This window comes from Juglans regia, chromosome 3, assembly GCF_001411555.2.
Source record: "Juglans regia cultivar Chandler chromosome 3, Walnut 2.0, whole genome shotgun sequence".
Classification (NCBI taxonomy): domain Eukaryota; kingdom Viridiplantae; phylum Streptophyta; class Magnoliopsida; order Fagales; family Juglandaceae; genus Juglans; species Juglans regia.
The window spans coordinates 6,991,622-7,019,250 of record NC_049903.1 but is presented as its reverse complement, the minus strand read 5'-3'; the positions used below and the strand labels follow the sequence as shown (position 1 = coordinate 7,019,250).

The following is a 27,629-nucleotide window of genomic DNA, read 5'->3' as shown; positions in this document are numbered from 1 at the left end:
CATTATTCAAAATTTATTCTGTGCCCCAGAAAATCATCATTCTTCCACTTTTATTGCATTCTTCTTCTATGTTATCATAGGCTATTCGTCAGTTCTTCCTTCCATGACTTCAGTTTGTTCTTCTTCACATCGCGAGCTCTGAGAGTGTGTTGTTGCTGACCTACGAAGGACACACTAGTTATGAGACAACAGAGATCCCACAGATGGCGCCACTGTTGACGTCGTGTTTCGCAGGCCTGGGCGACTCTATGCTGATAGTGCCACGATGTGAATTATTTGGAGCCTCTGGTAGTGTTTTAGTGCGACTGTACGGTAGCGTTTCGTACATTCATGGCGGTGAATGGAAAATAAGTGCTGTAAAAGTAAAAAGAGATAACATCAAGATTTATGTGGTTTGACAATATGCCATGTTCACGGGAGTTTGGGGAGGAAAATCTCCAATATAATATATCTATTTACAATCACTTATTGATCCTAAAAAATCTCTCATGATTTGTTTGTCCGTTGATCATCCTCTTTATGTTGTTTGGACATCCCCTTTTATAGGTTTGCCTGACCCTTTATTGCGGCTACAAGCCTGTCATGAGATGACAGATTTCCTTTGCATGAGTCTCTTCGCTTTCTTGTCCTTACTCTCTGTCATTTATAGCCCTCATATCCCTCTTGTCTCCTTCTGACATTTAAAGTCCTCATATCTCTTTTGTCCCATTCTTATCTTTTTTTTGTCTCCTTTTTTATTCTTAGTGATGATTTGGTAGATTGAGCCCAATTTATGGACTATGAGCATTTTTCTCCTTCACTTATCCAAAACTAACTCTTCTTATTTTCTATAAAAGCTTAAAAAGAAAATGAACCTGTAATATTTTCTCTTGAGATTTTCTTTGATGGAGGTGACACGGACCAGTGTGAGCTTTAACTATTCTTCTGTATTTTTTTTTATGAAAGAGTGTTGCGATGAAGGTACTACAATTTTAAAAGTTTTGCTTGGATTTCAAATATTCCTTACAACACATGAAAAGTCCTTCACGATTCATGAGTTTTACTTTTCGACCATTATGAAATTTTTAAACTCTCTCAATGTTTTCAAATAGATACATGAGGTATTTTTATCATTTCATTAGTATTTAAAAATAAAATAGTTGCTAGAAATTTATTCGGTATCGTATCCTTAAGATATTTATAATTTTTAAACTCTCTCAATGCATTTATGTTTAAAAAAAAGAAAATATTATATATTATTTTATTATTTTATTTTTATTCTATTATATATGATGTGATATATTTATTATTATTAAATAATTATTTATTATATATTTTTTTATTATTTAATAAAATTAAATATGTCATGTATTATTTAATTTGATCAAAATAAAATTAGAGAGTAGAATATGTTATTATGTTTTTTTTTAAAAAGAAGGTACGGAATAAAAAGTTCAGGACGAATTCTGAAATTCTTCTCGCGCTCCGAAGTCCGAAAGATGCTCGGTAGGCCCCACACGACTAGCCACGAGGAATTCTGACGTGTCAGTCACATTCACATTGAATATTCCTCCTACGGCCTTTCCTCTACTGTTATTTCTCGAAAAAATCATTGTTATTTTTGTCGCTAAAACCTCGTGGATATATCATATTTTATAAATAAATAAAAAATGTCTGAAGCATTACAGTCAACGCCTACCTGTCTATTTGTGTTCTTCCTTTCATAAATTAATTTAATTTTGTATATAAATTAAATGCATTATATTTCTGCATCCTCAATTCCTTCTAGTCTTCCGCTCAATAATCCCGAAGCGATCCCCAATACGATTCCGATCTGAGATTCTCTTTACCAGGTATTGTGAACTTTTCCTTCGCGTCAACCGAATCCGCAAGCAGAGTCTTCGCCTGCGTGCGTTCGATGTGAATTCCATGTTATCGTTTTCATCAAAGCTTGTGGTTTTTTGTTTTTATCATTTTGATATCTTTTTGGTTGCTAAGAAAATGAGTGGCTTAGTGAGGAATTTTCTTTCATTTGATTCGTTAGTTTCTATTTCGTTAACCAATTCTTCTTCTCTCTTTTTTTTTTTTATTCGTTTGCCTTGTTTTACCGTTGAAAGATATGTTGTTTGGTGAATTTACTGAACGAGTTTTCTTTGAAGCTACTCGCATATAACTTGCGAATAAATTTTGACGTGAAATATTCATCTCTGTAACTTTTAATCTACCATGTCCATAAGAATATTCATTCACCTGCTTGTTTTATATTATTTAATCTATTAAATTTTGCAAACCATTCCTCAAAAGCAGTTCAAATCTATCGTATCCATAAGAATATTCACTCAAAACCATTCATCCAAAAAGTATGGCACTTTTGCGGTGTTAATATCAAATATTGTTTCTTTCCGTCTTTTGATAAACGGTGTACAGTTGTTGGACTTTTTTTTTTTCCATTTTTGTTTTGATGATTTTGTGGATCTCTTGACCTAATGTAATTCTTTAGGAGTCTCGTGTACGGATCACTTTTACAACAGTTTCTCTCTTATTAATAAATTTTTCTTGCAAAAGATTCATCCAAAAAACTGAATTTGCAAAAGGACCGCCAAATGGTGTTGTGGTTTGTTATTGATATGAATTGTTACTTGGCTATTTGAGTCTGTGACATGTCACTTAATGAAAAAAAGATTTGGTTCCTGGCTTTTATTTAATTAGCAAATAAGTTGCTAGTATGCATGATCTTCCATGTGTTTCTTATATAGAGAATCGTTTTAGCTATTTATTACTCCCTGAGCTTGATCACCAGCAATGATGTGATACTGCAGTTACAGGCAATAATGGTGGATTCTAATTCCGAGACTGCGTTCTTGGCCGAGGATTTCCAAATTCCTACTTACATACTAAAACCTGAATCAGAGGTTGTGACTGCCCCCAATGTGCCCGCATGTCCAGTGATAGTGTTCATCAATTCCCAGAGTGGCGGACAGCTGGGTGGGAATCTTCTTGTTACATTCCGTAGTCTTCTCAATGAAAATCAGGTTCCTTTAGTCTCTTGTGAATTAGTTGAGCATCTTTTTATCTTTTTTTTGGCCATGGGGCTGACTTTGAAATGACAACTCAGGTTTTTGATTTGGGAGATGAGGCTCCTGATAAGGTGCTGCGCAAGATCTACGTGAACCTAGAAAAGCTTAAGCTTAATGGAGATGAGTTTGCAGGGAACATTGAGAAGCACTTGAGACTAATTGTGAGTTTAGAAATGGTTGATACTTTTTTATGCTTATGTTTACCTTATCTAACCTTTTTTATTTTGCATTGTATTATCGCACTGATCTGGTATGCTGTTGACATTTAATAAATCTGACATGAATAGCGGGCCTTTTAGGTTGCAGGTGGTGATGGAACAGCTGGCTGGCTTCTTGGAGTTGTTTGTGATCTGAAATTATCTCATTCACCACCAATTGCTACAGTTCCCTTGGGAACAGGAAATAATCTTCCATTTGCATTTGGATGGGTAGGAACTAACCCATCTCTGTAGGTTCTACTACTTTGAAGTGTCTGCAAAAAGTTATAATGGCTAGATCCTTGACTTCTCAATCTCAATGTGTGTAGTATTTTTAAACAAGCTGATTAATTTTGCATCCAATCAGATCTAAGATCCATGCTCTTTCTTCTCTGTTTTCTATGTGGTAAAGCACAGTTGTTGGTCAAGCATCTAGAACATTTTCTTAACTTTGATAATCTATACTCTGAGCTGGAAGATATGTTGTCATCTATAGTTTAGGAATAATCCCCTTCTTAAGTTTGCATATTACCTTCTGAAATGTACAGTTTCACGTATATATTTTTATGTACATGCTTCCAAGAAGTTTCTCCATTTTAGCGTGTAAGCATTGATAATTTCAATTGTATCTGCCAAATGTGTAACATCCAGTTTGCTTTTACAGGGAAAGAAGAATCCTGGGACAGATGATCATGCTGTTAAATCATTTTTGGGTCAAGTAAAGAAAGCCAAGGAAATGAAAATAGACAAGTTATGCAACAGGCTTATTTGTCCTTTATAAGCATTTATATAGACTTGTGATGTCGCTGCTTAGATGACTTAGACCTAATTATGTTATTTTATTTCGCTCTTGATTATTCTTCAAATATTTTAGTTCTCAGGAAGACACACTATTTGATTATCAAGTCCCAGATGATTTATTGTGTATACTTTCAAGTTTACTCTTTTATAAGAGATTGCACTCTAGAGTTGCCTCCAAAGTCATTTAACCTATTCTGTTACATAATTTCCATGTGACGTAGATCTCAGAGGAAATGAAAATGTCCTTTTGAGGAATTGCCCTTCTTTTGTATAGTAACATTCAGCCTTCTATTAAATAGGGGATCTTCTTTGGCATACTACAGATGCTGCCAGGTTGGAGGTTGGTTGAATATTACGATCCTAGTTATGCAGTATTCGAAGAATCACTAAATTTCCTGGGTAGAAATGAGTGCAATATCAGCAAAGTTGGGAGGGATTGACCTTTTCTCTTGATGTCTTTCTACTTAATTCCTGAATCTCAAACTATCATTTTGTAGCTCCTGTACTAAATAGTTCCTGAATCTCAAATTACAACTACATATTCATTATCATTTTCCTTTCGTGAGGGTTTTGGAAGGGGGGGGGGGGGGGGGGTTGGTGTCTTCTGTATACAGGTGATACATGCCTTTTCACATGGGTGATACATGTCTTTTCACATGGCACTTCCCCTTCCAGCCTTACTTCTGGATGATGGATATCGACAACCTAGTTCATATTTCACTACAATTGCATTCATACCTCCTTTATAACTCTATTTTTTTTCCTTTTTCTTCCCACCGATGTGGTTATTGATTCTGTTTCTGTAATCCAGTTGGCATATTCTCATGAGGATGAAAGCTCCAAAAGAAGGCTCCTGTGATCCCATAGCACCTCTTGAGCTACCACATTCTTTGCATGCGGTTCATCGTGTCTCCGAGGCAGATGAAATGAATTTGGTACCAGTCTAGTCTTTTTTGCTCCTAAGAATTCGCTGACCATGTGCTGCTACCAAATCTAGAAATTCTATCTTCTTGGGCACAAGCAGATGATTACAATTCTTCACAATTTTGTTCTGATACATGCAGATCTTTTCTGTGAATGGCTCTGGTTCTCTTCGTTTTTCATTCTCAAGTCATTATTATGGCCAGTAGTATTAAGCTAAATAGGGACAATAGCATTAGGCTTGAATAAATCAATGGCTTTTATGCAAAGAAGAGTAGACATCATTCATATCGCATGCTTTGTGACATTGAAGTTAAAGGGAAAAAAAGAACATTAGAACTCTTTGCACAATACCCACGGAGTGGCAACATTGAAGTGGATGTATGTCTTTATCACAGTTTTTTATGTTAGTTGTGTGATCAGTTGAAATTATATGATATATTTGCTGATTTGGCTCAGAAAAGGCTAATGCATATTGATACATTAATTATTTATGTATCTGAGCTCAGATTTGAGTAAGAAATTTATTGAATGGATTAGCAGATAATTTCTAATTAACTTTAGTATAGTTCACATTACGAATCTAGTCATTCAATATTTTGAAGGGCCTCCCCTATTCTATGGCTGACAACTTTCTTATGATAGCAGTTTGGATTTTGGAATCTGTGCAAATATGATATTGTTTGGAAATTGTATTTAGTGATTTTACCTGCCAGCCTCCATAGCATGTAAAAAGGAAAAGTGTAGATTTTCAAATGAAACCTTCCTTGTACCTGACTAACCACTATGTAGTAGCAACTAGTGTTATATAGAAGAGAAGCAGTAGCTGTAAAAAATAAAATTAGTCTTTTTTCTCGCTTGGTTTTCATTCTGTGAAAGCTTTCCCCTTTTATAGTGGTAGCATTCTTTTTTGCTTCAAATTCTAACGTGTTTATGTCTACGATTTCCTCAGGAAGGTTTCCACACATTTCGCGGAGGATTTTGGAACTACTTTAGCATGGGTAAGGATACTTCCTCTGAAGTCCTAGATTAATTTAATTTGTTACATTGCTAAGCTTTAAAACTCTTATGTTTCCTAATTTTAAATGCCTTTAATAAATTTTGGAATATATATATATATATTTATATAGATTTATTCCATATATATATTTGTCTTAGTTGAACTGCTCCCTTTCTTTACAGTGACTTTAATTGTTTCTTTTTTGTACGCTCTTTTTTTCCCATGTAAGATTTCAACCCCAAAGAATATGATATTGTATTAGCGATGAGATTTAACATTCTAAAGGAGTCCAGTTATTTGAACAGTCTCTTACATGTATTAAAATTACAAAAATAGTATTAAGTATTTTATTTTTAATTCTGAGAATTAATTTGAAATTTCAATTAATTGCTTGTTCATATTTAGTATCTTGCAAAAGAAGGAACTTTTCTTGTAAGTAAGATAAATTTTATAGTGACAAAAGAGGGTGTTAACCCAGGACACAAGAAGTACACGAAAGATCCCCTAATTAGCAAGAGGTAAGAGTGCTAAAAAAATCTTTGGAAGTAGAATATAAAGACAACCATTTTGGGCCTCAATCCAATGAAATAAGATATTAAGCAAGAAAGACTTAAGCTCTGGCATCTATTTGTCGTAATCCTCAAAATTATGATTATTTCTCTCCAAAGACACCACAATAAGCATGACGGGATCATTTTTTTTTTTTTTTTTTATAGAAGTTTGCTCTAATGGCTACCACGCTGCCCTTTCCAACATGTTAAGAGATCCACCATCTGAAAAGGCATAACCTAATCTATCCCAAATAGGCCAGTAACCATGTTCTATGGAAAGCTGGGAACCTCACCCTTCTTACACATGCAACACTGATCGATTTGGAGCTTATAGGGTGGGAGTTTGGAAACACATTAGACGAGGGTAGGGGATTTTTACTCGTCACACTAGACTTGTGTTGGGAGATGGCTCCTGAATAAAATTCTGGAGCGACGTTTGGTATGGGAATAATGCCTTAAAGGAATCATTCCCTTCAGTTTTCCGTGTTGCAAGCAAGAAAGATGCTTTAGTGGCTGATCTAATGGTGATATCTGGGGACCAAGTCCAATGGAACATTAACTTTAAATAGGGCGGCCCAAGACTGGGAAGTTGGTAGCTTTGAGGAATGTTTAGTCTCTTGTATTCCATGACAACACCGAGCACTCCAGGTGTTGACTTGCTGTGGTGGGTACCCGCAAGTAAAGGCACATTCTCGGTTTGCTCTTTCTAGAAGTCTCTCACACAGTCGCAGAACATTCAGTTTCCATGACGACAGATTTGGCGAAACAAGGAACCTCCTAAAGTGGCATTTTTTTGCTTTGACTGCATCTCTGGGTAAGATTTTGACAACGGATAATCGGCGGAAGCGTGGGGTGATTATAGTAGATTGATGTTGTATGTGTAAGAAAACTAGCGAGACCGTGGAGGATCCCTTACTGCATTGTGAGCTTGCTAGAGCTCTATGGGATGAAGTTTTTTGCAGATTAGACTTAGCTTAGGTTATGCTCGCCTCAATGATAGCGCTGCTGGCCATCTGGACAGCACTAGGAGGTATCCCACAAATCAAAGTTGTGCGGAAAATGATTCCTATCTGTATCCTGTGGTGTTTGTGGTAGGAGCGAAATGATCGGATGTTCAAAGACAAGGAGCGACAATAGAGGAACTTAGATCTCTTTTTATTAGAACTCCATTTCTATGGGCCTTAGCTGTAGATTTTAAAGGCCGTGATGTTCATGACTTTCTTGTATCTTCTATTTCTTCCTAGGTAGGTGCTATCTCTTGTATACCATCTTGATTACTTGGGCTATGCCTATTATTATTAATACAATCTTTTACTTATAAAAAAACACCGATTGATTACTACAACTCCCTTCCTCATATTGTTGAAGATAAGAAACTTCCCAAAAACCTCATCCCAAGTGAAGAAAGCAACTCTAGGGGGAGCCTTATTTTTCCAAATGAGCTTCCAAGGTAAAGGGTCCTGTCATGAACACAACAAATGATAGAATGATTTCGTTTGGAACGCTACTTTTCTAGATGGACCCCACACCATTTTGTCTTCACCATTGCTTCTCACTATGCAGAAATACAAACTCTACTGAGTAGAGTCGTGCACCATATGACAATGATTGTTACATAAGCCTCGCTATCACGAACGATTCTTAATAACATTTGTACCTTTAATTATTTCTTTTATTCCAACCTGAGTTTTGTAAATTAAATTTTTGTTCTCTATTTTACAGTCTTCATTGTTCCATATGGTGTTAGAATAACCTTTGTTCTCTTTTCCATAGGAATGGATGCTCAAGTTTCATACGCTTTTCATTCCGAGCGAAAGTTGCATCCTGAAAAATTTAAGAACCAGTTAATTAATCAGGTATTGCTATTCTTTCTGCTCCATTTTTGCTGATACAAAGACGTCAACTCTAGTTATACTTAAAATGGACATTTTTGTTTCCTCTACTTTTATTATTGAATCTGTTAATTTAATACATTATGCCCTTTTGAAATAAATTTTAGAATTGAAAAAATTAGTATTTTCAACTGTTAGTATCAGTTACACTTCCCCAGATATAATAAGACCTGTTTGGGTGACTGGAATATACATAATAGAGATTAGATGCCTTGACAGAGGATATTGGGAAGCAAAATTGTCAGTGGTGAAGAATTGTATTAGTTTTCTGAAAAAAATGCAATACTTTTGGTGCAGATGTGCCTGGATTGTACAGGGTAGTATGGATAATTGCATTGAACAGCTGAAAGACAGTTAGAGTTTGTATAATGCAGTGCTATGTTATCCTTTCCATAATCATATATCTAATTTTGAGTTATGGTCATTAGAGTATAATTTTAGGTTAATCATATGGACATTGAATCTATTCATATTTGTACTGACACAAAAATCTGTTCATATTTGTGAAGTTAAATAATTTACATGAAACTTTCCTTAGTTTCCATGTTCAAGTTCACGTGGAGAAACTTTACTTGCTTGGAACTTTTGTGATGAGTCTCTTAGAATTTCTTTGCATTAGTTGTCTTGATTAACATGTCGATGGCCAATTAATGCATTCAAGTTGTATACTAAATCCACAGGACTTTGGCACTTGATTTGTTGATTTTTATCTCCACAGTCTGCTTAAATGCTTTTTGAAAAACTTAGATAAGTTTATGTAGCATAATGACACTGTTTGAGTAGTGCTTATGCCTTTCCCTTTGAGAGCTTGCCTGGTTGGTCCATTTGCATTTATATAGGTTTATTTTGTTTTTTTTTTTTAAATGAGTAAGATAAAATTTGGTTGACAGTAAAGATGGTATTAATCTAGCACACAGGACGATATATGAATCCACTTAACAAACAAAAGAAAAACACGCTAGAAAATCTGAAAAATTGGAAATAGAAAGGCAACACCATGGTTGGCCATTATCCAATGGTATAGGGTGTTAATGAAGAATGACTTAACTCCAACACCGATTTTTCTTAGTCCTCAAAAACTATGTTGGTTTCTTTCTCTTCATAGACACCATAATATGCATGATGGGATCATCTTGCACGAAGGTGTGCACTCATGGTGGCCAAACTGCCCTTTCCAACACATAAGCTCCACCACACGGGAAAGAGTCACCTAATCAATCCCAAAGAGATCGAAGATCATGCTCCATAGGATACTTGCAACCTCTTTTGACACCGTTTTTTCGTAGTCCGTTGTCTGCTTTCTCTCCATAGACACCATAGTATACATGATGGGATCATCTTGCACAAAGGTGTGCACTCATGGCAGCCAAACTGCCCTTTCCAACACGTTAAAAGCTCCACCACATGGGAAGGAATCACCCAACCAATCCCAAAGAGATCAAAGATCATGTTCCATGGATACTTGAAACCTCACAATGCAAAAGAGGGCAATCCTATGTCTCCTCACTTCTCTCGCACATACAACAACGATTAACTATTATAATTCCTTGTATCCTCACGTTCTAGGTAAGAATTTTTCCTTAAGGCGTCATCCATGTGAAGGAAGCCACTATAAGTGTTGATGCATTTTTCTGATGGGTTCAGAGCCCAACAATATGGTTGAATGGCCCAAGATGGTAGTTTGGGCGTTGATACGATCCTCGCATATTCATCCATAAAATAAATAGCAAATAAAACATATAAAATGTAACTAGAGAGAGAGATAGAGAGACAGATATTTACATGGTTCGGCATAAAAGCCTACGTTTACCAGTAGTTTAGGGGCAAAATTCACTATACTGGATGATTTTACAGTCTCTCTTGGCTTCTAGAGGAAATAGTGTTTCCCGGAGGTTGAAGAAGATGCCTCCCTTCTGGAGAGAGAGAGAGTCCCCCGGGATGTTAGAGAAGCCTTTCCTTATAGAGTTATTTAATCCCCCACATTTGTAGTGGTCCCTTTATTTTTTATAGAGATCTCTTTCATTCTTTGAAGTAGTTGAGTCCTACTTGTCTTATATCACTTTTGTCAATCAGCTTTCTTTGTCTTTATAACTTCGGTAATGGGCTTTTAATGGGCTGGACTCTTGTTCATTTTATATCCAACAGATGCCCATGATTCTTAAGGTTGACTTGTCCAACAAGTAGGCTTTAAGAATCTTCAAGTCAACTACGAAAACTATAGAAAGAATCTTCAAGTCAACTACAAAAACTATAGAACAATAAATTCTGGGAACTTGTCCTTGGTTTTCCATTGTCATGTGATGCAATGAAGATCTCCGAGGTCGGACCTTGAGGAGACATGAAATCCTTGTAAGCGCCTCTGAGGATGGTCCTCTTAGAACGTTTGTTTGTGTGAGCATATATATAATAATCGAGCATATTGATGCTCGTGTGTAACTGTTTATCGTTAGCAAAGAGCACTGGATTTCTTGCCCTCTGAGATGTAATCCAGCATACTGTTTATTGTGTGTAACTGTTTTTCGTTGGTGCTAATGGATTTCTTGCCCTTTGAGATGGTTTCAAGGTTGCGTTGATATTTTGGCGTTAAAGTTAGTGTGTTGGAACCCGTGCTAAGTGGTTATGTAGCCTGTCGACCCCTGGTCCATCTCAGACAGTTGTCGAGCCTATTGATTCATTCCCGAAGACAACCCGCATGAGGCAATTATGGAGCTCACAAGTTTGTTCTCGGAGGTAACTTGCTGGTGATGGTTATGGTGAGAGAGGTAGCCCCGGTCGCATGTGCGTGCACTGACGCTTCTTGATGAAGCAGCTAAAGGCTTGTTTGACCACTCTATTGTGGCAAAGGCACGTATGTGTGCCTTGTTCGGGGGAACTCAGTTGCATGTTGCTCGGCATGGCTGCTATGGCAAAGGCGTATGTGTGCCTTGTTTGTTGTGGTAGAAGGCATGCTTGACCATGCTACTATGGTGACGACATATGTGTGCCTTGTTTGCCGTGGAAGGAGGCATGCTCAATCGCGCTGCTGTGGCGAGAGGTGTACTTGACCGCACTATTGTGAGAAGTTTTCACCAAAAACCAAATTGGTTAATGTAAATAATCTAAATCATGAGTTTGAGACTTGCAAACCTAAGCCAAGTGGCCTAACGACTTGTAAGAATTCGATTTCCGTTAGGGGTGTTACCCGCCCCCGCACCCCTTCCCCTCACCCTGCCCCGCATGGTGCAGGGGGTGGGGTTTTCACCCCCATCCCCCGCCCCCGGGATGCGGGGGTTGGGTATCCCGCCCCAGTGGGTGGGGTGCGGGGCAGATTCCCAATCCGCCCCGCCTATTTTCACTTAAAAAAAGAATACTATATTTATTTGATTTAAAAATTATTTATAAGTGCAAAAGTAATTAAAAATACATTTTTAGATCCAAATTACAAATTTAAATTTTGTATATATGACTATAATTGAAAAACTATGTAATTTTTAAATTTGCTAGTGCATATTTTGTGTAAATTGTAGTGTATTAGTTTTTAAACTATGTAGTTTTTAAATTTGCCAATGCATATTTTGTAAAAAGTCTAACAAATTGTAATATATATTTATATATACACAATTTGTAAAATATAAATATATATTTATGTTTATATATATGTATATAATATATATATATATATATATAAATAGGGGTGGGGGCAGGGCGGGGTTGGGCCCTCCCTGCCACCCGCCCCCGCTAGGGGCCCTAGATAATTTCCGTAGTGTTCAAGTGATGCTCGAGGAACCCAAGTGAGGCTTGAAGGTGACCCTATTTTATGGGGAGCTTCTTTTTTGGAATGAGCATTATTACTCGGCTAGTTCCTTTGTTGATAAGGGAGAACGTCGTTGATCAGCATGGTAATTTATTGCTCGGGAGAGTGTTGTTCCTCAGTGGGTTACGTTGTTGCTTGGGAAGAGCGTCATTGCTCGGCATGGTCCTTTGTTGCTCGGTGGGCTACGTTATTGCTCGGGAGAGCCTTGTTGCTCGAGGCGAGCATTGTTGCTCAAGAGTGCTTTAGTGCTCGGGAAGAACATTGTTGCTTGCAATTGTCTTTCCTTGTTGTTCAGGGCGAGCGTGATTGCTTGCCTGAAGTCTCCTCATTGCTCCGGGGAAGTAGTCGTGCCAGAATGTCCATCCGTCCGTGCACTCATCCAGGCTTAGTGCCCACTTGTCCATCTGTGTTATCTGGGCTAAGTGCCTTGTAGAAATTTGAGGAGCTTTATGGTGACAACATCCAAAATTCAAACTTTTTAGCAGAAGTTAAATCTCGTGATTGGGGCGAGCAAACCAGGGTGGGCTTTGTTGCTCGGGTGTTCTAAGTATTTGTTGCTTGGGGCAAGTTTCATTGCTCAGCTTTTTCTGTTCAATGCTTAGCGAGCTACGCAAACGCCAGGCTTTGGTAGGTTTGTGCCTCGGGGCGACCCCCCATGGCTCACCATGATGCGAGCAAGCAATGGAGTTTCATTGCTTGCCCAAAATGCTCCCTGTGTGGGCGGGTTAAGTACCCCGCCTTGCTTCCCTTTGCTAATCCTTGTGAGGGCAGGCTAATCATTTACAGCCCAAACGAGCTCCATGGTTATTTGCTTTGATCGTTGCTTAGGCGGGCTCATTGGTCGAGGTTCTCTATGTGCAGGTAGGTTGCATGCCCGCCTTGCTTGTCTTTCAGGTGAGCTGCATTGCTCGCCTGAGACTTTTCGAGCGCTGGCGGGTTAAGCATCCGCTTGGCTTTTGTCCTGTGCGAGTTGCATTGCTCTGTTTCAAGCACTGATGTGGTAGGTGCCCGCTAGGCTTCTATGCCGAGCGAGCTCATTGCTCACCCGGGATTTTCCAAGCGATCTCACATGTGTTCCAAGCAATGGCCTAGGATTCCAACATATTCCCAATAAATGAAAGATAAAGAGAAACAATAGTTAAACTTATCTATTTCTATCGTGTAAAACAGGGGCTTGGTGCAACTAGTTTTGAGGTGTTGTAGTGTAGAGAGATTCTTGGTCGGAGGCACTCGGTGTGGACTAGGCCACATCCACGGTGGACATGTGGGACCGCTTTTCCTATGGTTTCGACTTGCTTTGTTTGTGGGGTTTAAAACAGGGGCTGATGTGGCTTTCACTGGTGGTCATAGGGAAGCTCTTGGGCAATGAACGGAGTTTGTTCGGTAGCCCTAGCTCCTGGCCATGTGTAGAGCAATCTCCAATGGATGAGGTAGGAAGTGGCTGGGACTTTATTCCTCCTCTCTTGCTGTAACACTCCGTTGAGTGTAGCGCCTCTTTTGTGTTAAACTAGCTTTTGTTGGGTCATGCGACTTTTTGTTTTGAGAGTGATTTGTTAGTTCTCACAAAATTGCTGTTGCATTTTTCTGACGTCTTTGGAGTGCAACAATACGGTTGAATGGCCCATGATGGTGGTTTGGATGTTGACACAATTCTCTCATACTTATTCATGAAATAAATAGCAAATAAAGCATATAAAATGTAAATAAAGAGATAGACATAGAGATTTACGTGGTTCGGCATAAAAACCTATGCCTACAGGTCATTTGGGGGCGAAATTCACTATATTGGATGATTTTGGCCTGGTTTGCTTTCAAGACTATAACCTAAAACTTTGAAAACTTTGAAACCTCTCATCTTATCATTACAAATTTTCCAAATTCCCACACAAAATAAAATAAACAATTCAACTTTTTCAAATCCCAAAACAAAAATAATATTAAAAAATATATTCTAATAATATTTTATTCAACTTTTTAACTTTAATCTCAACTCATCTCATCACATCTCATTTCTGAAAACAAACGAGGCCTTAGGGCCCGTTTGTTTTCAGAGATGAGATGAGATGAGTTGAGATTAAAGTTAAAAAGTTGAATAAAATATTGTTAAAATATATTTTTTAATATTATTGTTGTTTTGAGATTTGAAAAAGTTGAATTGTTTATTTTATTTTGTGTGGGGATTTGGGAAAGTTGTAATGATGAGGTGAGATGAGATGAGATGAGATGAGATGTTTTTGGAAAACAAACAAGGCCTTAGTCTCTCATGGTTGCTCATAGCTCTCAATACAATGGAGGAAATAAGGTTCATCTCCCTTCTGGAGAGAGAGTTCCCGGGGATGGTATAGAAGCCTTTCCTTGTATAGTTATCCGATCCCCCTACGTTTGTAGTGGTCCCTTTCTTTTATAGATATTTTCTTCTTTGGAGTAGCTGAGTCCTACTTGCCTCATATCACTTTCTTTGGTCAGCTTTCCTTGTCTTTATCTCTTCCTTTTATTCCTAGCAATAGGCTTCTAACGGGCTGGACCCTACTTCATTTCATATCCAACAATGAGGTTAGCCTTATTTTATGCAAATAACCTTCCACCGGAAAGGGGCTTTGACATGATTACATAGCATATGATATGATTTTAGTTCCAGTACACCTCCTGGATGGGCTCCAATCCATTTTATAGTCATCATTATTTCCCACCCCCAACGAGTACAATCTGTCAAAGAAGGATGAGAGGAGCTCCACCTCACAATCATTAGCCTCTTTATATAGGTAATCCCCCATCAAATAGATTGAAGCTGAGAGGGATCCACCACATAAGCTTCCTTTATGCTAGACATTTGGACATGCACTCCTCATTGATTGATCCCTACACCACACGTCATGCTAGAAGCAAACCTTTGATCCATCCACCACCGTAACACCAATGAAGTGGGAATAGTCTCCCTAACCTCTTCTAATGCTCTTCCAAAGACCAACCCTAAAAGACTCGTTTACGCATCAACCTCCTCCCATACTACCATATTTTGTCTATTAACACCCTCTAGAGGCTCTCTCTCATATGCATAGTGCCAAAGTCATTCCCCCAACGTGATTGATTATTTCTCACCTTTAACCCGTCTTCTTCAACCGGTGAACACCATTTTACAAGATGGATCTTGTTTCCTTGGCCCATACCTCCTCATAAGAAAGTGTGCTGTAACTTCTCCAAAATATTAGCAACTCCCATAGGTAAGTAATAGGTGGTCAAGTTGGAAAGTGTGCTTTTGATTATTGTATTTCTACCACCCTTTGACAAATGCAAGCACCTCCATCCAGCAAGATGACGCTTCTTCCTAATACTGCCATCCTATGCCCAGCTTTATATGCTCCTGCTGATATAGGGGTTAATTTTATCGGACTTACCACACTTGACTCGTCTATGAAACTCAGCTCGAGGCCCATCGTCGGGAGGTGATTGAGACAAAACTTCCACCCTACTGAGCTCTTTGTGAAAGGCTATCCATCACTTTCCATTTCTTACCTCCGGGACTACCAATAAGCCCCTCCGACCCCACCTCCCATACACTAAGAGCTCCAAGAAACGACCGTAGTTCAAACATCGCTGCAACAGGAATGTGTTGTTCCCTTCCCACTAATGGTCAACAAGATCTTTATCTCCCTTCATTTGGAATAGAGCCTCTATTTAGGACATCAACCACTCAACACTCTCTTCCCCCATAGACAATGACCAACGTTCCCTCTGGAGCACTCAATGATTTGACTCATTGACCCCCGTCTTTGTTTTGAAGACAAAGTACTTGGCTTTTATGAACAGTCAAGTTGACACTCCCATTGGAAAAGATTGAATTTTGAGACCAAAACATCCATGTAAACATATCATAAAATTGATCCTTTCCTGTCTAAAGATGATCAGTCCATTTATTTCTGATGATATAGATGTGTGCCTTGGATGCCATAGAGAGTATGAATAGATCTATTCAAATTTCATGAGATAACCAAATAGGCCCTCAGATTAGATGCGTAATGTGCAAAATAAATTCTTCGAACTCTTTTACGGCATCTGTGGTATGTTATTTTCTTTGATTTGTTGTACATTAGCTATGTGAAATAAGATATAACCTTGTATGATATAAATAATGCAAAGTATGCATTTGCCTTGATTGGTTTGTAAAGCTACTTGATATCATGTAGTTACTGGGTCCTGATTGTGTTTATATTTAATTTATGTTTATTAGATGAAATGCTTCTTATTCCCTTCTTTTCTTATTATTATTTTTTTTTAAATCAGGGTACTTATGCCAAGCTTGGATGTACACAAGGATGGTTTGCTGCTTCTCTTTTTCATCCTTCTTCCCGGTGAGTACAAAGATATGGTTCATTAAACAAGAAAATAGAATGCCTTTTCTTGTTGTTTCCTTGAATTAGTGTCCCAGTAGCCACTATTGGGTAACTAGGTTGACAAGAATTTTTCACATATCACTACATGATTATTTAAATTGAAACATGAGTCACTTTAGGTTAAGAACAAACACACACATATTATAAGTAAACAATTGTATTAATAAGAATAGACATAGCTGAAGTACACAAGATAGTATACAAGAGGTAACATCTATTTTGGAAGAAGAAATGGAAACAAGAAAATCAAGGCCATTGAAATCTACTGCTTTAGCCCATTAAAGTTCTAACCAAAAGTAATCTAAGTTCCTCTAATGAGTGCTCCTAGTCTTGAAACGTCCGGTCATTATGCTTCTGTCATAAGTACCACAGAATACATATAGGAATCATCTTCCACACCATTGTGATTTGTGGAATACCACCTAGATTTGTCCAACTGGCCAAAAGCTCAACCATTGTTATAGGCATAACCCAGGCTAGCTCCAACCTTCTGAATACATCTTTCCATCTCTCTAGCAACCTCACAGTGTAGTAGAAGATGATCCACCATACAACACCAGTCCACCATAATCACCTTGTGTTTTTGTAAGTTATCCATCGTCATGATCTTACCTAGAGAAGTTGTCCAAGCAAAAAATACTGTTGTGGGAGACGCCTTATTTCTCCAAATCCTTCTCCATGAAAAGTGATTATTCTGCAGTTGTGTGAGAGACTTATAGAAAGAGTGAGCCGAGAATGTACCTTCCTGCAGGTACCCACCACAACATGTCAGATCCTTGAGTGTTTGGTCTCATGGAGTATAAGAGTCTAAAAAATCTGAAAAGTTACCGACTTCCCAATCGTGGGCCACCCTAACGAAACTCACATTCCATTGCAAAAGGTCACCAGATATCTCCATGAAGTCATCCACTGAGGCTTCTTTCTCACACGGAATCCTTTCTCACATGAAATCCTGAAAATTGAAGGGAAAGAGCCCTTAAGGACAATATCTCCACACCATAAATCATACCAGAATTTTATTCTAGAGCCATCTCCCAACACAAGTCTAGTGTGACAAGCAAAAACCCCCCACCCTCATCTAATGTACTTACATGCTCCCACTCCTTAAGCCCTACGTACCTCCCTAGTGCTCCACCCCCCTCCCAACAAAAAAAAAAAAAAAACACCTCCATACTCAAAGTCAATCACCAACTTCCATAAAGCTTCCGGTTCATATTATAACGACATAACCATATCCCAAGTAGGGCCCGATTGAACACCCTCAAATTTCTAATTCTCAACTCACGAGAAGAGATTGAGGAGTATACATTGTCCCACTTAACCAGATGGAATTTGAATTTGTACCCTCAGACCACTCCAAAGGAAATCACGATGAAGTTTCTCAATATGGATTGCCACACTCGTTGGAATTGAGAATCAAGATATGAAATAAGTTGGTTGATTTGACAGAGTGCTCTTGATTAAAGTGATCCTTCCACTTTTCGACAAATACAATCTCTTCCAACTTGCCAATTTATGTTCAATCTTCTCAATAACTGTATCCCAAAGAGATTTAGCCCTTGAGGCACCCCCCAAAAGAAAACCAAGGTAATTCATGGGAAGAGAGGAGATCTAACCTCCAAGAGTGTTAGCTTACAGCCAGATCTTGTGAACATTACCAATTGGAACTAACTCTGACTTTGCTAAGTTCACTTTCAAACCAGATGCAACTTCAAAGCAAAGTAAAGGTGCCCTCAATGCCTAAATCTGGTTTTGTTCTGCCTAACAAAATATCAGAGTATCATCTGGGAACAATAAATGAGAAATGTTAAGAGTACCCCTATTGATGTCACCCACCAAAAATCCAGTCACAAAGCCACTAGTAACCAAGGAGCCTCCATACAAATAGTACCATCTACGTTCAGCATCTCCATGGTATTAGTTCTCCTATGGGAGTTGGTTACTCTATGGAAAAACTTTATGCTTCGATCTCTTTCTTTCAATCACAATGCTCGCAATTTTTGCCGCCAAAAGATTTCCTCCAATAAGATAACCCTCTCTAGTTTTGAAACTAACTCAGTCTTCCAAGATAATTCTTCCAGAGGAAACCAACTCTCCTATACCCTCTCTACCTCCTATAGCTCCTCCAACATGGCCTTCTTACATTCGTCTATATCACCGAAGGATTGAGAATTCCAAAGCTTTAAATCTTTTTTTAAAACTTATAATTTATCCGCAAAAATGAAGCTAAGGGTGCCATGAATCTGGTATGAGGACCACTATTGCTTGACCCTATCTACAAACCTTCTATTTTCAACCACATATTCTCGAATTTAAAATACCTATACCCTCCTTGAATGGCACCACAATCTAGCAAAATAGGAAAATGATCGGAACAAAGGTGAGGAAGCCTCTTCTGACATAGCTCCGGATAATGAATTTTCCACTCCGAGAAGACTGAAAATCTGTCCAATCTAGACCACGTTTGGTTGTTAGACCACGTGAATGCTCCGCCCATAAGAGGAATATCCACCAATCCCAAATTGAAAATACACTGAGAATTCCATCATTGCTTGCCGCAACCTACTTTCTCTTGATTTTTCGTTTGGAAACCTTATAACATTAAAGTCACCACCAATGCACTATGGTAGGTCCCACCAGCCATGTACTCCAGCTATCTCTTCCCATAGAAGTCTTCTATTGTTGTCCAAAGTTCAACCCATAAATACCAACGAAAGCCCACATAAAATTATCTTCCACACTCTTTAAAGAGCATGCCACTGTGTACTCGCCAATGAACTCCTCCATTTTCTCTACCACCCTTCTATCCCACATAACAAGTACTCCTTCTGAAGCCCCAATAGATGCAAGATAAGCTCAATCCACATATGGACAGCTCCATAAGCTTTGAATGATACTTCTTGGAATAAATCTAAACTTGGTTTCTTGCAAGCACACAACGTCCGCCTTCCACTCACGAAACAATTTTTTTATCTGAAGACGCTTATTAGCCTCATTAAGCCCTCGGACATTTCAAGATACAATCTTAGACTTCATAAAGAAGGTGTTGACCCCCTCCCTTTGGATCTATCTCTACATGAGCTGCCTTCATAGTTAATAAACCAAGTTAGGGGATGCTTGGGGAATGACATATAAATAGTAGTAAGATAGTTTATGAATAGTAGTGAGATAGTTTGAGTTAAGTAATTTTTGGATTTTGAGAATTGAGAGAGAAAAAATTGAATAAAAAATATTATAAAATTAAAATATTATTAGAATATAATTTTTTAATATTATTTTTGTTTTAAGATTTGAAAAAGTTAAATTATTTTTTATTTTTTATTAGGAAAGTTGTAATGATTAGTTTGAAAGTATTTGTGTTTGAATGATGTTTGAGAAATGAATGAGATTGAAAAAGATGAGATGAGATGTGAATTATTTCCAAACATCTCCTTAATCTCTTAACTTCCTTTGTTTTTTGGATCCTAATTTCTTGAGTTGAACATGCCCAACTTCAATGGCAGTAAGCAAAGCCATGAACTATTCCTCAAGACCCTCACATTCAAACCCCACATAGTATTTCCTTCACCTTATGTAGAACCCAGTCAGAGGCACTGAGCTGACATGGTAGCAGACAGTTTAGGGGTATGGGCTCCTTTATCTCGTCCCTGGTTGCCCATTGTGACTCCATCGCCACCCCCCCTCCTTAGCAAAGAGAGGCCTAAATCCCACTCAAAAACATCGTGCGAAGGGACTAGCAACCTTAAGGGCCCTCCATCAACACCCTCGTCACTCCAAACTCTGTACACAACGCTCAAGCCACATCTGCTTGCTAAAGAACCTTCGCTGGAGACGAAATCACTTGAGACTCAAGAGAACATTGTTCCCTGCTACCCATCGGACTTGTCTGTCTGTGCCAAAGATCCAATGTCTGATGGTGAGGTAATGTTGAGACCCATATATGGCTCCGCTGTTGTCAACCCCACTGCTATTGTGTTCACCGTCTTGGCCACCGTCAAAGGTTCCTCGGCTGGTTGCAATTCGATCGGCACCTTATCTGACGAGGTTGATTGACTCCTGCGGTAGAAGGCCCGACATTGCCACCCTCGTTGATTCTCCACACGGGTTGGGTCCCAACCTTAGCCTTTCCTTTGTTTTGCCCCACAGGTTGAAGCCTAGTTGAACGGCCATAGGATTTGCTACTTGCCCAGACAACTTCAGCTGCCAAACTACTAAATTGAGGCCCCATACATTAAGAAGGTTGCCAAGTCCACGTACCACATAGCCTAAGCCCATAAAATGTTTCTCCTCAAAACACCGTATTAAAGAGTCTACTTTCTTTTTCAGTGCCATCAGTTGCGATTTCACGTCCAGAAGTGTATTGTGCATGTCATCCTCTACTAGACCGACAGCGAGCCTGCCACCTCCACCTTTCCACCAAGCACTTGTTGTACCAGAAGTATGAGGAGCCTTTCCGGTCCCATAACCGTTATTGTGTCTTACGGTGTCTCCTCTCTGAGCTGCCAAAATGCCGACCTCTTTACCCCTATTCTACTCTCGAGACTACACCGGCGCCATCTTCTACACCAAGGCCTCCCTATACAAACGATTTTGTGGTTGATTCACCACCACCAACGGCCTCAGAAATACACCTCTATTGTGAGTCACATGTCCTCCCTCTTTTACGACATCCCTCAATGCATCCGCCATTCTCTTCTAGCCCTTATTGTCCACCTCTTCTGGTATGAAAATAAAGCTGCGTTTGCCACCACCACCGTACTCCACTAAATCCATGTAGCTACTGCGGGCATTTGAACACCTCTACGCAATGAAGCTTCTGGTACCCTCTCTTGAGGTGGTGTAAAAATCTTTTTTTCACCCTTCTGACTGTCCTCCAGTGTTTTGGCGAACCATTAACACCGTGGACAACCCCAGCCTCATCTCTTTCACTGCCCTCCAACTCCTCTCAATAATAAGAATTTCAATCCTTCGACAAAGCAAAAACTTTTGATTCTATCACTAAGTGTTTCGGGAACCCCTTAATCACATTATTCTCACCTAATTACTCAAAACTCAAACATAATCTCACCGTTGAAACCCAACAAACATCATCGGAAATAAGGTTGTATGCAGAGAAAACTTTTTGTAGTAGTATTACATTTACAAAAACATATTACTACCTCATTCTGACTCTTGGGTTACATTTCAGTACATGCAGTCATGCCCTTTAAATTTTCAGAAATCTAAACAAACTCTTAACTCATAGTATGAGTTTTGGCATGGATCGAAGCTTACTTGGGTGTTTTCTGCATTGTCAGACATAACATAAATAAATTTGATATTTTATTTAAGTATGTGTTTTTAACAAATATATTGAATCAGATTTACTCGAAACCTTTTTGTGTTCAACAATGTTACCTGAGAAAATACTATGGAAGCAATAGCTACTGCTCTGGAAATAATGGACGTCTATTCTATATTTCATGAAAAAGAAGAATAAGTTTTATATTTCAATACTGCTTTATCTTTTCTTTATTTTATTAAATAATATATAAGCAGATGCCATATGTTACTGTAAAAATTTCTGCTCTCTGGCTCGTACCTTGATAAGTGTCCGCATCATGATTATGCTTCGGTGGAGTTCCCATGTGCTCTCCTACTACTTGTAAAGTAATCCTGTGACGGCTCAAGAAAAGTCCAAGCCACATCTGGGCCTACACTCTAAAAGGAATAGCTAATGGTACAACTTGAGCCCCATTGGAACCACTAAGAGCAAGAACTTTTGCCACCCAAGCAATGTGGGATCCCATACATCACCTATATTCACCATTCGCAATGGGGTATCACAAATCCTCATCATCATTGTCATCGTAGTACTATATTTGTTTGCTTTGATGAATCACCGGTTACCAACAGACACGCAAAGGCAGAGTTTTAGCGAGTCACTTTAAAATTGATCACATAATTATGCAGAGGAATTTGTTTCATTGTCTTCATTTTTGTCCATATTCTTGGTTGGATCCTAGAACAGCAACTATCGAATTGATTATCTTCACTCGTGAAGATACTAGATTACATGGTATAAAATATATAAATATAGTAGATTAACTGATATATTTTTTTAAATAAAGGAGTGTGGCTCACCTTGCAAAAGTACGCATCCTGACAAAGAAGGGTCAGTGGCAAGAACTCCATATACCTAACAGGTAAAATATTCTGTGTATTTTATACCATAATTTAATTTAGTTTGCTTTTTCCAGGTTTCATGTTGCATCTAATTATGGACCATTTGGATAGCATATTGTTGATATGGTATAAGTTCAATGCATCCCGTGTTGTTTGCACTTACAATAAGGTGTCTGGTGTATCTACTACATTGGGCTGCCCTCCATTGGATTTTGTGAGATTTAATGCAAGTTTGGCTACTATATTTAATGGGAAATAACATGGATTTCAATTCTATCTGATTTTTTAATAGTCCATAGATGCAGGAAGTTATCTTGCAGGTGACAATATCCTCTCTAGTCCTTAATTGTAGAATTTAAAAAGAACATATAAAGCAGGCCTTTACATCCTGTGCTGTTTGCACTTACAATAAGGTGTCTGGTGCGAGGAATTCCTTATTATTTTTATTATCTTGTACCTGACATGCATCTGTTTATCTAAGACGCATAATTGCTTCTCATCATCTGTTTGCTGCTAATATTTGCTTTAATATAGGATCCTATTGTTTTGAAAAGTTCTGTTCTTTTTAGTTTTTCAGGTAAAGGGTGTTAGGCTCTTTAGTCACTGAGTGTCATTTATTTATATTACAATATCCTTTACGGGTAACTCTCCAGTAAATAATCTCTTAATTTCTTGGTTGCTCGAAGATTGCAAGAGTGATTATTTTCTGTTACTGCTGCTCTGATGGTTAGATGATTAATGTGCTATCAAACCAAGAACGTGCACTTTATAAGTTTTCTCTGGTGTTCTATTTGAGTTTTTAGGGTAAATTACACTTGAACCCTTGAACTACAGCCCCTTCTATATGGTTTTCGAACTACCAATTTTGGCACATAGCATCCGAATTCAAAAGTTAAGTTGTATGACATCCCGGCATTTTTATTCTGAAATGACAAAATTGCCCGAGTTATTTTATTTTATTTTCTTTTGATGAGGCCAATTGGTTATTTCGGGCCTTAAGAAAGTGTACAAGGTACACATTGCAAATGAAGTTCAAATTGGGGTACAAAAGTGCTAAAATTAGTAATTTGGTGGTCAAATTGCAAAAGTGATGGTAGTTTTGTGGATTAATTTTAAACTTCCCTAATTAAAACTCCCTTTGCTTCTACTGACTGTTTTTTTTTTCCTTTCCATTTTAAATACAGCATCAGGTCTATAGTTTGTCTGAACTTGCCTAGCTTCTCTGGTGGACTAAATCCTTGGGGAACACCAAATCAGAAGAAAAAGCGTGATGTCGCTCCCAAACTTGACTTATCTTTTCTTCCCCCACCCCAGTCCCAAATTTTGTGTTGATCTTGATTAGTTTCATGCAAGTTGATTCTGCTTATGTAGATCTAATAAAAATATCCTGACATAATATGACTTACAGAGGGATTTAACTCCTCCATTTGTTGATGATGGCCTTCTGGAGATTGTTGGGTTTAGAGATGCTTGGCATGGGCTTGTTTTGCTTGCTCCAAAAGGACACGGGACTCGTCTTGCTCAGGTGAGAAATAAAAAAATTAAGGGTTAGCCTGTTACATATGTGCGCGTGCGCGCATGCACATACATACGTGTGTGTGTATATATTTATATATATATATATATATTTATATTTTTAGTTTTCTAGAAAATGCAAAGACAAATCTCACAAAAGTATTAGACCCTAGAAATCGTGTGATGTTGGATAAATTCATTATCAGTACACACACACATATATGCCATATATATACATATATTTACATATATTTGGCAGCATATGGGATAAGCCTCATGGCTAAGAGGATCACAATCTTGATGGTCCAGTTAGAGGTCCAAATCCTTTAAGAGTTGTGATATATGCCATATCATAATACTGAGATGAACTCCTGATTTTTCTGTCCCCTTTTTCTTTTTAATCTTTTCATTGGCGGGTAGGTAAACACTGCTTGCATTTCTAAATTGTATTGAACCATGATCTGACGTCCTTCACTCCTTAGTTATTGTAGGGGATGCCATTTGGTTAGGAATTGACCTGTTTTATCTTGGTCCTTGGGAAAATGGCTTCCTTAGAAGATATCTTTGCTGATGTCAGCCAAATATAAGACCTCTTAGGAGGGAAAGGGTACATCTAGTTACAAATTTGATTTCTATAGTCGAATGACTTTGCGGAGCACCATTTGACATTTTATATTGGATGACTAAATTCTCAATACCCACTGAATGACCTGAGCATACCACTGATTTTTTTGGCTTTATTTTGTCCGTAGGCACACCGAATCCGCTTTGAGTTCCACAAAGGGGCAAGTGATCATACGTTCATGAGGATTGATGGGGAACCCTGGAAGCAACCCCTCCCAGTTGATGATGATACTGTCGTGGTAGAAATCTCTCACCTTGGCCAAGTGAATATGCTTGCAACTGAGAATTGTAGGTCTAGAAGCGTCCATGATCCCACAACACCTAGCCATGACGATGCTGAGGAAGAAAATGATAGCAATGAAGAGGACCCTATAGAAGACGAGGAAGCGTTCAAGAAGTTTGGTGCTGCAGACACATTCAAGATCCCCGACGGGGTTGATATTTCCCATCTAAGCTAAAACCTTTCAATTTCTTCACCAATGGCTTCAATCATCAATCGTGACCTTTCTGCAGTCAGCATTTTGTCGAGTCTTGGAGTTCCAGTACGGTTTCAAGTTCTAGCTCTTCTATGATGGCTTCATTACAAATTTGATGTCAAGTGGAACGGCATTCACAATTTGAGGGCCAGGAGGGTTGTTGGTTGAGGGGACAATTCCTTTATATTAGGAAATAAGAAATGCCATAATGGTTTATATGATTTTTAGTTATTGCAAGTGCTCAATTCATATGGTTATCTTGTGCCTTTGTAATAAAGTAATAAAAGCGTGCAATCTCCCTTGATGCAGTTGTAACTATGTTTATACATGGTGGAGTGATGAACAAATGTGGATTGGTGTTATTCTTTTCAAATGAGAATGGATTATGGATGAGTTCTCTCTCTCTCGATTTCGGTTCTTCCTAACCTTTTTTTTGTTTTGTTATCGAAACATAATGATTCGTGCACGTACAGCTCAAGTTAAGATGATTTCTTGTTTTATGCTTCAACTAAGTCACTTGATACGATTCATGTTAACATCTTTTCATAGATGTCAATTTCATTTGCAAAACTGCTTAGACTGACAAAATCAGGCTACAAGAAAGAGGAATGCATTTTGTGAAGTCAGTACAAACACGCATTCTGTGGAGAAGCCAACTACTACGCATGAGTGGTTTCTTGCAAATTTTCCAAGTGCAAAAAAAACGTAAGGAGTTGCAAATTTTCTTCTCATCAGTGGAACAGACGGTGGCTCTGCTTTGGAAGAAAACAGAGGCAAGGTGCATAGGCGATGAGTAATGCTAGAGAGAAACTACTATAGCAGTATACACTTTGCACTCACTGCGTGGTTACTTCTAATTGATTGTTCCTAATACTTACTTGGAGAGATGTGTGATCTAGATGATACCACATTATGTGTGTAAAATGGATGCTCCTAATAGTGACTTCTATCTATATTTATTCTTTGTTTTTTGTCTCTTATCTTCCATCAACAATTATCAACATGCTGAGAATTTGTCTTGATCATGTTTTTTACACCATGTTTGGCAGATTTTGACCTCCGAATCCCTGCACTCCCATTGTTTGAACCCAATTCCTCCTCCTCCCACTCAAATTCTCATCTAATCATAAAAAATGCTTGGATTAAACCTGATTTTACACCGTTCGATTCTTGTGTTTATACTTTTTTTTTTTTTTTTTTTCCCCATGAGCTTATGTCCGTGTTTAAGGTTATAAAAGGGAGATCTATGTGTGTATCCATGGATGCATGTACTCTCTGACCAAATATATCATGACAAACACAAACATATCTCGGTATGACTTCAGAAAAACAAGTGTTTCGCCATAAAGCTACAATTCAGAATGGTCTCCTTCTGCATTTTCAAATTAGAACTTGGTCTCATTTAAAGTTTTATGGTAACTACTTTTTATTTTTCTGTTTTATTTCAAGAAATTAATTAGAATATATTAGAATATTAGAATATTTCTCTTTTAAAGTTTGTAAATTTATAATTATCTAGGTGAAACATATTTAACAAAAAATCTCATATTCGTTGGATAGCTGGCTACGTAGTATGCAATTGCGTTACTTAACAACTTTTAAATATATGATGTTATTGCTATACATTATTTAGCAAAATACAAAATTCAGTTTATAGTTTACATATATTACTCCTTTTTACAATTCCTATATAGATCATTTCCATAGTTCAACTTCTTCTCATAATTGCAACATTTCAAAAAGCTTAGAAGTAAAATTACTGGTAATCATGGAAGAATGCAAGTTTAAAATTTAGTTTTTTTCTTTCTTATTTTGTACTAAGTTTTTTTCAACTATTGTTAATTCAACTATTTATTCTAGACCTAAAAATACCGAGTCCCTCCAAACTTATAGTTATGGCTGCACCCCTGGTAGTAGTCTCAAAATCAAACTATAATTTCGTAAGGGAAATAAATAATTACTATTCACACATAAAAATTTAGATGTTGACATAAGTTTTATTACCCCACACATCACGACCTTATGCTAATCCCCATTTTTATGAACGTATTTGAGAATAAGCGCACTTCTCATGAGTAGCGGATCTACTTCCACACTTAGGTAAAATTTGTCAAAGGTGTTGTAAGTTTGTAACGTCCCAATAGAAGGTCTAAATCACATGGCTTATATTCTAAAAGGACTAGTTAATGATACAATTAGAGCCCTATTGGAACCTTATAAAGAGCAAGAACTTTTCATTTCCAAGCA

At 38.0% G+C, this 27,629-nt stretch overlaps 1 protein-coding gene across 1 annotated transcript; it reads left to right on the top strand.

Moving 5' to 3' along the window:
• The first annotated feature begins 1,645 nt into the window (after positions 1-1,645).
• LOC109004867 (diacylglycerol kinase 5) lies at positions 1,646-25,787 on the top strand. The gene is made up of 13 exons (XM_035688290.1): positions 1,646-1,832; positions 2,799-3,011; positions 3,095-3,217; positions 3,356-3,484; positions 3,918-4,003; positions 4,866-4,989; positions 5,928-5,976; positions 8,300-8,382; positions 16,493-16,560; positions 22,713-22,787; positions 23,952-24,039; positions 24,176-24,292; positions 25,035-25,787. Exons 2-13 carry the CDS (start codon positions 2,811-2,813, stop codon positions 25,362-25,364), a joined length of 1,473 nt encoding a protein of 490 aa, XP_035544183.1. The 5' UTR covers positions 1,646-1,832; positions 2,799-2,810; the 3' UTR covers positions 25,365-25,787.
• The last annotated feature ends 1,842 nt before the right edge of the window (positions 25,788-27,629 follow it).